The sequence below is a fragment of the Microtus oregoni genome, unplaced genomic scaffold (assembly GCF_018167655.1).
Source record: "Microtus oregoni isolate MIOR12 unplaced genomic scaffold, Mior012 000045F_ref0000178, whole genome shotgun sequence".
NCBI lineage: Eukaryota > Metazoa > Chordata > Mammalia > Rodentia > Cricetidae > Microtus > Microtus oregoni.
In genome coordinates, this window is record NW_024543219.1 from 16,864,046 (window position 1) to 16,876,029 (window position 11,984).

At 44.5% G+C, this 11,984-nt stretch overlaps 2 protein-coding genes across 2 annotated transcripts; one reads left to right on the forward strand and one right to left on the reverse strand.

The window, feature by feature from the left end:
• Nucleotides 1-55: 55 nt before the first annotated feature.
• On the reverse strand, nt 56-855 carry LOC121434980 (N-alpha-acetyltransferase 11-like). The gene is made up of 2 exons (XM_041633985.1): nt 739-855; nt 56-679 (listed from the first exon to the last, which is right to left on the reverse strand). Exons 1-2 carry the CDS (start codon nt 853-855, stop codon nt 56-58), a joined length of 741 nt encoding a protein of 246 aa, XP_041489919.1.
• A 309-nt stretch (nt 856-1,164) lies between these two features.
• On the forward strand, nt 1,165-9,588 carry LOC121434981. Its single transcript, XM_041633987.1, has 7 exons — nt 1,165-1,192; nt 1,253-1,412; nt 2,482-2,625; nt 6,675-6,678; nt 6,855-7,118; nt 8,253-8,368; nt 9,474-9,588. Exons 1-7 carry the CDS (start codon nt 1,165-1,167, stop codon nt 9,586-9,588), a joined length of 831 nt encoding a protein of 276 aa, XP_041489921.1.
• The last annotated feature ends 2,396 nt before the right edge of the window (nt 9,589-11,984 follow it).

Here is an 11,984-nt window from a genome sequence, read left to right on the forward strand (position 1 = left end):
GGTTCCCAAGAAAACTGTGACTAAAATGCAAGAACCTACAATGCTTGAGCGGGTTCTAGGAGGTGGAATCCAAGTCTTGCAAGCTGTCTTGGACATCAGCGCTTTCTTTGCTGTCACTGCCACTGTCATCTCCGGCCAGGTTCTGCTGACAGGCCTCTTCAGAACCAGGAAGTGTGCTGCCCTGATTCTCCTTGGAACCCAGAACCACGTATCTGCCCTTCTTCATCACCAGCTGCCGTCTCAGTTCCTCTGCCATCTGGGAGAGATCTCGTTTCATGGAGTACGCATCTTCTCCATCTGCATAGTACTTGGGCTCCACCTCACTAACCTGGAAGTTCAGGGTGTTGGAATAAAGGTGCAGGGCCGCCCTGTTGCTCTTCCTCATGTGCAGGGATACATACTTGGCGCTGAAGTTTTCGATCATGGCCCGCGAGACCTGGTCCATCAGCTTCTGGGCCAGGCCGAGGTGCTGGTGGGAACGTTTCACAGCCAGTGAGGTGATGTGTCCATGAGGGACATCATCGGGGTCCTCCTCCATCTTGGCCAGGACATAGCCCATGATCTTGCCATCCTCATCCTCAGCAATGTAGGAGAGCTGGGGCCAAGAGAGGCCGTGGTAGAAGTAGTACTTCATCTGGTAGTTCTCGGGCAGGCACAGCAGGTTGCTGACAGAGGCCCCCTTAGGACACTGATCAACAGTTGAGGATGGCAGGCAGTTCTATAGAGTAGCCAAACAACCGTCCGAGGCGTGGGACCATGGCAGAGGTTGGCTCTTTCGTGCCAGCTTCCGTGTTCTGCACTGTCAGTGTGGCGAGGTGACTTGTTGAGTCTGCTGACTTTTCGATCCACAGTCATCGCCTGCAATGACCAGGCAGCAGATCTGGGATCCTCAGACACCGAGTGCTTGTGCACGCTGTCATTTTTCTCCTGGCTTCTGAAACCACAGGCAGGATTCAGGGCCCTGGGCCATGTTGCATCTTGTGTCACTGTGAATAAGCCTGAAGAGGTGGTCTGTGTGCTCACCTGAAGCATGTGTGTGGAGGCAGAGGAAACCCCTGGATTCTGACATAATCACATCTCTACAGAGTGATGGGAGAGCTGACATCCACAGAAGAGGCATCTCAGCCTGGCCTAACATATTTGGATTTTCACTTAGTTCTAGACATGATCTTTCTGTTTGGGCCTCTGGGTGGTAAGTACGTTCTCTATGCCTTGTCCTCTGCAATATCACTTGTGTTCTGTCTACCCATAGATGCTGCTGTGGAGCCCAAATCTCACACAGCGCTCCTCACCAAGAAGCAGACGGGTGAGGAAGAGGAGAGGCTGACCACGGAGCTGCAGCTGATGAGCAGCCAAAGAAATGAGCTGCAAGGTCGCCTGAGCCTCATCAGCGAGGGAACTGTGGACAACAGGTGTTCATTGTTTCAGTCTTCATGGGACCTTCAGCAATGTCACCCTCACTTTTTTTCCTTCAAGGTTTTGGGTTCTCAGATGCTGGGCCTCCAGTGTGACCCATGTCTGAACTTCTCAGGGGAGAGGCAGACCTGAAGCTTTGAAGGGAGGGAGATGGGGACTCTGGCTATTCTGCTTTCTCCAAATGAAAACCAGAGCCCACAATCTGAGTCACATGACTCAGGGATTGAGGCAGGAATGTGTACTGCTTAGCAGGCATTTGGAAAGGACCTGATAGGTGAGGGCTTGTGTGAGTGTGTGTGGCCTTTGATCTTGCCTAGAAAGTGACTGTGTGCTGGAAGCTCCTGGGACTCATCAGTTTCTCTCTAGTTTTGTGCCTTATAATCTTAAACAATACTGCTCCATAAATTTCTTTAGCATGTAAATATGTGTCCTCCCTCCCTATATATATATACCCACCCTCAGGTGTTTGTGTTTGTGTGTGTCTTTGTGTGTGCCTCTGTGTGTGTGTGTCTGTGTGTGCACATGCATTTTCAGGTCTGTAGGGGGACAAGAGAATTTGCCGGCCCCGGTTTCCAACTGTTGCTAGTCTGAGGGCAGGGAACCCCACTTTAAGCAGTATTTCTATTACCCTACATACTCACCTTCATGGCCCCTAGGAATCCCTTGGAGAAGTTTATATCACTGTCCTGCTGTTGAGCCTCAACCCCAGAAATAGGTGTTTTGTCTAACTGTTCAATAGTAGTCACCCAAGACCTAGAATCGCTATTCTGAAATGGGAGAAACGTCAATATTTGGTGTGCCAAGACTTGTGGCATAGACCCTGGTAACACCGAGAGCTACACTGAACCTCTAGTAACACTCAATAAATTCATGCAGCCACAGAAATCCCCATCTGCAAACCTCAGCTGACCTAGGGAAAAGATAACAAGTCTAATAGCACAAGGAGGTCCAAGGACATAGTAACCAGAATGTGGCACCCACTGGGCTGTGGTAGACCAGGACACAACTTGAATTCCCTTGATCCTTGAGGCATCTGTTCACAAGATTCTTTTTTCCTCTTTCTAGGCCATACCACGAGTCAAATAATTCCTATGAAGAACTGAAATTTGATCATACAGAGATAATGTCAGAACTGAACACCTTGGAGATTGATTTCACCGAAGCATCAAAGAAGTTCAGTGAGCTGAGAAAGGAGACAATTTTCTATCGGTAAGTGCCCATGCAAGTGCCCATGGTGACATGGACCCCAAAAATTGTGGAATGACCATATATGCCTTTACTTTTCTCTGGATGAAGCATCCCCAACTCTGGTTTGTACCTTTCTGCTTCTTTTTTTCCTTTTTTAATTGATTTTATTGGGCTATACATTTTTCACTGCTGCCCTCCCTGCCTTTCTCCTTCCCTTCAACCCTCTCCCAAGGTCCCCATGCTCCCACTTTACTCAGGAGATCTTGTCTTTTTCTACTTCCATGTAGATTAGATCCATGTATGACTCTCTTAGGTTCCTCATTGTTGTCTAAGTTCTCTGGGATTGTGATTTAATGGTTGCTTTTCTTTGTTTTATGTTTTAAAACCACTTATGAGTGAGTACATATGATAATTGCCTTTCTGGGTCTGGGTTACCTCACTCAATATGATGTTTTTTAGTTCATCCATTTGCCTGCAAATTTCAAGATGTCATTATTTTTCTCTGCTGTATAGTAGTCCATTGTGTAAATGTACCACATTTTCCTTATCCATTCTTCGGTTGAGGCCATTTAGGTTGTTTCCAGATTCTGACTATGACAAACAATGCTGCTGTGAACATAGCTGAGCACATATCCTTGTGGCACGATTGAGCATCCTTTGGATATATACCCAAAAGTGGTATTACTGGGTCTTGAGGAAGGTTGTTTCCTAATTTTCTGAGAAATCGCCACACTGACATCCAAAGGGGTTATACAGCTTGCATTCCCACCAGCAATGCAGATTTGTTCCCTTTTCCCCACAACCTCTCCAGCATAAATTGTCATCAGTGACATTCTTGGTCATTCTTACAGGTGTAAGATGGAATCTCAGAGTTGTTTTGATTTGCATTTCTCTGATGACTAAGCATGTTGAACATTTCCTTAAGTGTCTTTCAGCCATTTTAGCTTCCTCTGTTGAGAATTCTCTGTTTAGGTCTGTACTCCATTTTTTATTGAGTTATTTATTCTTTTGATAAACAATTTCTTGAGTTCTTTGTATATTTTGGAGATCAGACCTCTGTCTAATGTGGGGTTAGTGAAGATCTTTTCCCATTCTGTAGGCTGTCGTTTTGTCTTGTTGACTGTGTCCTTTGCTTTACAGAAGCTTCTCAGTTTCAGGATTCCCATTTATTAATTGTTTCTCTCAGGGTCTGTGCTGCTGGGGTTATATTTAGGAAGTGGTCTCCTGTGCCAATGCGTTCAAATGTTCTTCCCACTTTCTCTTCTATGAGGTTCAGTGTAGCTGGCTTTATGTTGAAGATCCATTTGGACTTGAGTTTTGTGCATAGTAGTAGATATGGATGTATTTTCATTCTTCTACGTGTTGATATTTAATTATGCCAGCACCAGTTGTTAAATATGCTTTCTTTTTTACATTAGATTCTTTTTTGCTTCTTTGTCAAAAGTCATGTGTTTGTAGGTATGCAGATTAATATCTGACTCTTTGATTTAGTTCCATTGGTCCTCCTGTCTGTTTTTATGCCAATACCAGGCTGTTTTCAGTACTGTAGTTCTGTAGTAGATTTTGAAGTCAGGGATTGTGATGCCTCCAGAAGTTCTTTTATTGTACAGGATTGTTTAGAAGTATTTCTTTTGCATATGAGGGTGCCCTTGTATTTGGGGCATAGATGTTCAGTATTGAGATTTTCTCTTGATGGGTTTTTCCTGTGTCCTTCTTTGTCTCTTTTGACTGATTTTAACTTTTAGCTACCTAATATAGCTACACCAGCTTGTTTCTTAGGTCCATTTACTCTGATGCGATGTCTGTCTTTGAGGTTGAGGTGTGTTTCTTATATGTAGAAGAAGGATGGATTCTGCTTTCATATCCAGTTTGTTAGCCTGTGCCTTTTTATAGGTGAGTTGAGTCTGTTTACATTAAGGGATTTTAATGACCAGTGGTTGCTATCTCCTGTTAATTTAGTTTTCATTGTTGGTGATGTTAATTTGTGTGTTTTTCTCTTTTTGGGGATTTGCTGCTATGAGACCATCAATTGTCTGTGTTTTTTGTTTTGGTTTGGTTTGGTTTGGTTTTTTTGATGTAGCCAATTTCCTTGGGTTGGAGTTTTCCTTCTAGCATTTTGTGTAGGGCTGGGTTTATGGCTAGGTATTGGTTAAATCTGGTTTTGTCATGGAATATCTTGTTTTGTCCTTCTATGGTGATTGAAAGTTTTGCTGGGTATAGTAGTCTGGGCTGGCATCTGTGATCTCTTAATGCCTGCATAACACTTGACCATGACCTTCTGGCCTTCATTGTCTCCATTGAGAAGTCAGGTGTAATTCTGATAAGTCTTTATATGTTACTTGACCTTCTTCCTTTTCAACTCTCAATATTCTTTCTTTATTCTGTATGTTTAGTGTTTTGATTACCATGTGGAAAGGGGACATTTTTTATCCAGTCTATTTTGTGTTCTGTAAGCTCCTTCTATCTTCATAGAAATATCTTTCTTTAGGTTGGGAATGTTTTTTTCTATGATTTTGTTAAATATATTTTTTGTGCTTTTGAGTTGAACTTCTTCTATACCTATTATTCTTAGGTTTAGTCTTTTCATGGTGTCCATTATTTCTTGGATATTTTGGGTTAAACTTTTGTTAGATTTAGTGTTTTCTTTGATGAGTCTATTTCCTCTATTGTATCTTCAGTGCTTGATATTCTCTATCTCTTGTATTCTTCTGTTTATGCTTGCATTTGTGGTTCCTGATCATTTTCTCCTGATTTCTGTTTCTATTAATTCCCTCAGCTTGTGTTTTCTTTATTGTCTCTATTTCAGTTTTCAAGTCTTGAATACCTTTTTTAAGTTTTATTGCTTTTTCTTCTTTTTCTTTAAGGGATTTGTTGTCTTCCAATTTTTTTGTTTATGTTTTTTTCCCATTTCTTTGAGGGAATTTCTCATTTCCTCTTTAAGGGCCTCAAACATTCTCCTGAAGTTATTTTTAGGTCCTTTTCTTCTTCTTCATCTACATTTGTTTGTTTAAGTCTTGCTGTTTAGGGTCACTAGATTTTACTAGTGTTGTGTTGCTCTTTGTGGTGTTGCGTTTGTTCTTTCCTTGTATACCCATCTTTTCCTCTAATTGGTGTAGTTGGGGCTGTCGGTGACTCTGGTGATCAATCTTCCAGCTGCCGGTGGATCCAAGGCTCAGATGGTTGTTCCTCATGGTGCAGTCAGTGCCACGGTTCCAATCACCTCATTTGCCACTCCATGTTTCTGGAGGTCGCTCAGTGCTCCCAGGGTTTGCTCCACTCCTGTGGAGTTCACTGTCTAAGGCCAATTCTGGCCTAGGTTGTTGCCGGCTCAGACCTATTTCCGTAAATGTCACTGTCCTGGATCCACTCCCAGACTCAGGTGTCCCCAGACCTGCATAAGTCCTGGCTCAGGCCTGCTCCCTCAAGGTCCCAGACTCATGTCTGGACCTGCAGGGGTCCTGGCTCAGGTCTACTTCCTTGAAGGTCACAGACTCATGCCCTGATCCACAGAGGTCATTAGATCCTGCCTATACCCTTGTAGGTCCCAGACTCATGCCTGGACCCACAGAGGTCTCTGACTCTGGCCCGTTCCCTCAGTGGTTGCTCCCCTGTACCTGCTCCTGTGAAGTTTGCTGTCTCAGGTCTGCTCTGGTCTAGGTCGCTGGCTCAGTCCTACTCCTATGGAGTTCACCATCACAGGCCCCCCGGCCCAGGTTGCTGGATCGGTCTTGCTCCTGTGGAGTCTGCTGCCTCAGCCCTTTCTGCTTCTTATCAGGCAGCCTTACCATGCAGCTCTTAGACTTATGTCTCTTGGACTCAGTATTGCCATGTGTGAAAGAGACTGTTAGCCCTTGCTAGCACTGTCCTGTGGCCTCAGGAGCTTCTAGATAGAAAAAGGATTTGCACTGTGAGGGGAATGACAGGCAGCCTTTGCTGTCTAAAGCTCAGGCTCAGGGTTTACTGATCAGGTGTCTGTGGAAACTGTAGATAGACCGTACTCACCATGGGTCTCCTGTCTTCCTTTGGAGGGTATTTGCCCACTACATGCTGATGTTTTGCCATTACTACAGAAAGGTAAGGATAGTTGGGGGACTCCTTTCTATTGTAGAAATGTGGATCCTTTGTGATGTTGTGGTTTTTCTTAGTAGTTTGACACTTTCTGGTATCAGCTGTTCCCTCATTTGGGCTTTCTGAATGTAGCTGTCATGGCTATATCAGACTCTTGGCTACGTCTCCCATAAAACATGAAGCCTTTTGGGGTGCTGGTTCCTGGACGCAAGGGTGGCAGGAGGAGGCTAGCAGGGACTTACTATGCAGAGTGTGTCTCCAGTGGTCTGCACAGTCGGCTCCTGATGGAAAAGACTCAGCTGAAGAAGAAGGTTGTCATACTGAAGCAGGAGAAAAAGAAACTGCTGGATGATTGGGCCCTGCTGAAGCACCACTTGGAGGACATGAATGTGATTTGTAATGACCAAGAGGAAAAGACCAGTGACCTCAAAACCCAGCAACAAGAGGTAGGGGCAGGCAAGTAAGTCAGGCTAAGGTCTGGCTCCATTTGCCCATTTGACTGCCTCGCTGCCCATCCACCCACCCGTGCTTTCACCCATCACCTTAATCATTCATGCTCCCACCCAGCGACCCACTCACACTACCCAGGTGTTCATTTCAGTGTCCACGCACAAGTACTTCTGGGAAGTTAACCTCTTAAGAGAAACTGAGTTTTGGGCAAGCCATCCTTAATACTCTGCTTGAAGCTGCAGTCCAGTGAAGGAGAAAGGTCAAGAACCTACATGTGAACAGAGCTTTGAGTGAGTGAGTTCTGGGTCCTGGGGCTCATTTGCTCAGCAGAGCTCATGAGACATCACAGGTTAGAGGCAGTTTTCAAGGAGGAGATCCCCGTGCAAGTGCCAAACCAGTGCTTCTCACAGTCATGGACTTGTGGCCTGCAGTCTTCTTACTTCCTGCATCCCAATATTTTTTCTTCACTTTGCCCAACTCCTAGTTGACAGTGACAGAAGCATGAGTAGCAGCTTGTCAGCCCTGTTTTCTGTGGGTGGTGCTGCACAGTTCTCCAATCCAGCAGTAAATACTCTGTGGTTATTGGATGATCGGCTGGGGGCTTTTGACAAGATGGTGGTAGAAGGTGGGAGATTTGGGCCTTCAGGGGAAGAATTTTTTTAACAAACTCAACCTAATCTGGACAAACAAATCATATTTCCCCCAAAAGTATTCCTCCCCAATGAATGAGTTGTGAGTTGTGAGGCTCTTCTGAAAGAGCTGGCATGGTTCGTCTAAACTGAAGTATTCTGCCATGTTTATTATTTCTCCTGGGGTTCTCTCTCTCTCTCTCTCTCTCTCTCTCTCTCTCTCTCTCTCTCTGTGTGTGTGTGTGTGTGTGTGTGTGTGTGTGTGTGTGTAGTGTAAGTTTGAGGGTGTTCTGGTACATCATGCATGTGTGCAATTGGCTAAAGGAGACCATTGCGTTTCTGGTCACTCTCTAACTAGAATCAGGGTTTCTTAGTCCCCTGGATGCTTATACTGTTTAGTCTGCCTGGCTGACCAGCAAGCTATTTAGATCCTTTTGATATGCTTAGATCTGTATGACTGTCTGTAACCCTCCAGTAAGAAAACAATCTTCTAATGAACAGGAGTTCAAGAGATTGGAGGAAAGCCTTCAGTTCCTGCAGAAGCAGAAGGAAATGGTCACGCAGGAAAAGGACTTGGCAGAAAAGCTGCAGCATGATTTTGAGGTCTCCCAGGTGAGGTAGGAACCAGGCTTTTGAGGTTGAGGAAGATTCAAGTGGGTCCCCTTTACCTGGGATCTCTGTCTTTTACGGGTCTGCTCACATATACAGCCAGAACCAGGGAAAGAAAACCTTAGAGAATTGTGCTGGTTCAGTCAACAAGAACTTCTCTTTAGAAAGCAATGCATCTGATGTTCAGTGTGTCTGTAGAACTGAGTCTCCCTTTCTTCCTTCTGAGCTCTCTATGTTCTGAGCAGGAGTTTCTTGAGCTGGCAGAAATCTGCCTGCTTCAGGCTCCCAAGTGATGGGATTTAGAGGTGTGCACCACCACACCTGGCTGAAATAACATTTTTATTTAGGAAAATTCCATGTGAAGAAAGGATTCCCACCTTTGAACACTGATCTCTGCGACAATTATCTATTTCCTGTGCAAAGCATTCTCTGGATAGAGTAGGTGAAAGACTTTCCAGGATGACCAACAGATACCTCAGCTGCAGGATGACCCATGCAGCTCCGAACCTTCTCTGAGTGTGCTGTACCAGACTCCCAATAAGAGCCAGGATGCAGATTCCCAGCTCTAGTCCTAAGGAAATCACAGGCAGGGTCAGTGTTCTCAGGCACACATTTCAGGAAATGCTGCACCAGTATGGGAAACACTATCGTGCATGTTGGTCATGTTCAATGTACCTCCTTGACTGAGCTAGCCTCATGGCCATGTTCAGCTGCCCAAATAGAAACACTGTATTATGGCTATCAATAGAATAAAGTGCTTGATCAGTAACTCATCATCAATAACAAGTGTATTTTTATATACTGCTGGTTATCATATTAATATCCTATTGGTATATACAAAATGATTTCCCTGAACTATAGGATTTTGTCCTAAATTTTCTAGTAGAAAGGACATTATACACACTCAGTTTAAGATATGACATGTGTTTAGGGCTGAAAAAATTCTAGGTCCAGCTACTCTGTGATCCTTTTTCTTTGGAGATACAAACATGATACTGGTCCAAAAATCAATGTTGATTGTCCAGGGCACATGAGGTGGTGGGAGGTGTTAGCTGGACAGTTGATGCAGCATGTCCCCTCCTGATCTGTGTCTTAACTGCTTTCCTCTCCCAGGTTCAAAAATCTTCAGGCTGAGCTTGAACAGGCCACAGCCCAGGATGAGAGCCAACTGCGGAAGGAGCTGGTACAGCAAGAGCCACCTGTTGCCCCCATTCCCAGCAGCTACTGAATTTCGGGGATGCATTTTCTTCCTCAAGTTCGGCATCTTTTGTGTAATAGGCCCTGATTATGCCTAGCCAGTGACCCAGCATAGCTGCTTCTGGGCCTTGACACACATTCATTCTTGGCAACTCTTTAGTAAGAACTGAGGAAGCCAAGGGAAGTCATGGACAACATGTCATTCTCCCTCCTAGGATCTAGGCCTCCTCAGAAACGGATGCCCCTCTGTGGCTATGAACTCAAAAGAGGGAAAATACCTCACCCTTGGGGAGGAGGGGACATGCAAAGCACCAAAGAAAAATCGCTGTATGCATCTTGACAACGTTGTAACAATTGGTGACTGTCTTCCTACTGTGTCTCCAAGGTAAGCCACAGGTTGTAGGTCTGTGCTGTTCAACCTGCAGCAAGACAATGCTGCTTATCTTCATTTTCTTCAATTTTTGTTTAGGTTTTTGGTTTTGGTTGTTTAGGTTTTGGTTTTGCTATTTTGATGTTATTTGTTCTCGTTCTTGTTTTTCATAATTTGCTAAGACTTTTCACTGTTTATTTTGACTGCTTTATTAAATCCCCTTTTGAGAAAAATGTGTTTTTTATTAATTAAAAAAAGCAATTTCAACTCTTCACACATAAGCCCATCTTCTTTAGTCAGGTATGGTGTCACACTCCTATAACCCAGAACTCACCGGCACAGATAAATTTCTGCAAGATCTAGGCATCATGGGCTACATAGTGAGTTCCCAACCAGATAGGGAAATGCAGGGGATTAATGTCTTGGGTGGTTTGTTCGGTACATACATACTTTCCATACTGTATTCATGCTGACATGTTTTAGCTAACTGTAAAGTATGATACTCCATGAACACACTTTCATGAATTGGTCATAAGGACCAAATTATTGAGAAATACACATTTGTTACTGTATAGCCTCTCAGGCAATAAAAGCATTCATCATGGGACTATAAAATAAATCGAGCCAGAGCTTTCTGCCTCTGTTTTTCTTACAATACAGCATAGTCATAAGCACACAACACAGATAATAACCTCCCAAGTCACTTGGGAAATAAATTTTTAGAGAGGCTGTTAGCTTTGAACACGTAGTTGGTGTACTTTTCTTTTTAAGCTTATTATTCTTATTTTGTGTGAATGGGTAGGTTACCTGTGACCCACATGGGTGCAATTCCCTAAAAGGCCAGAAGAAGGCACTGGATCCCATTTTGCAGATGGTTGGCACCATTTGAAAGCACCAAATACTTTTTTTTAATTATTTATTAAAGATTTCTGCCTTCTCCCCGCCACCGCCTCCCATTTCCCTCCTCCTCCCCCGGTCAAGTCCCCCTCCCTTGTCAGCCCAAAGAGCAATCAGGGTTCCCTGCCCTGTGGGAAGTCCAAGGACCACCCACCTCCATCCAGGTCTAGTAAGGTGAGCATCCAAACTGCCTAGGCTCCCACAAAGCCAGTACATACAGTAGGATCAAAAGCCCATTGCCATTGTTCTTGAGTTCTCAGTAATCATTGTCCGCTATGTTCATAGCACCAAATACTCTTAACCCGTGAGCTATCTCTGCAACTTCTGCTCTTGGCTTTTGACTTCCAGCCCTATGTGCTGTATTGTCAGACTGGATCACCCCAAAGAGAGAAGTTTCTGGATGCACGTAGGGACAGGCACATGCAGGAGGCATGCTCGTTTTCTTAGGCTTCCTGGTATCTGTGTAGGGTTGTGGTGTCCTTCCTGATCTATATGGGTTCAGGATCATTCTCCAGCATCACTTCTTATCAGAGTGGAGCAGATCCGTCACTTTTCATCCAGTGTAAGATGTAGATTAGGCATATTCCTTGGTGGGAGTACCTGCAGAACTCTGCAGCTGGTGTGAGTTTTGGAGTGTTAGCACCTGGCTTTGACTCTAACTTTTGTGTCCACTGCCTTCTGTTTGAAGTATGCACATCTTATTTGAGAGCTTCCTAAAGGTTCAAAGTCTACGAAAAACATGGCTGTGGGTAGACTCAGAAAACTGAGATGTCCAGTGTGACTGGGAATTGCTCTGGCATTTGTCTCATGGGGAGCTTCACGTAAGAGGCTTTGGCATGAGGAATTGACTTAGTGAGGCACTAAACATCACTTTAATAGCCAAGTGGCCCAGAAAATGTGGAGACACAGGTTGGAGATCGAGAGAAGAGCAGATGACAGGAAATCCAGGCCTGGTAATGAATGCCTTCAATCCCAGGTCTCAGTAGTCAGAGGGAAGAGTTCAAGGCTAGCCTGTTCTTCATTGCAAGTTCCTGGCCAGGCAAGCTACACATTGAGACCCCGACGTCAAAATAGCATCAAAGTGAAGTAAAGAAAAGTGAGGAGGACTAAAATTTGAAGAAACCCATGCACAAGCCAGAATACAGCAGTCAGACCCCAGG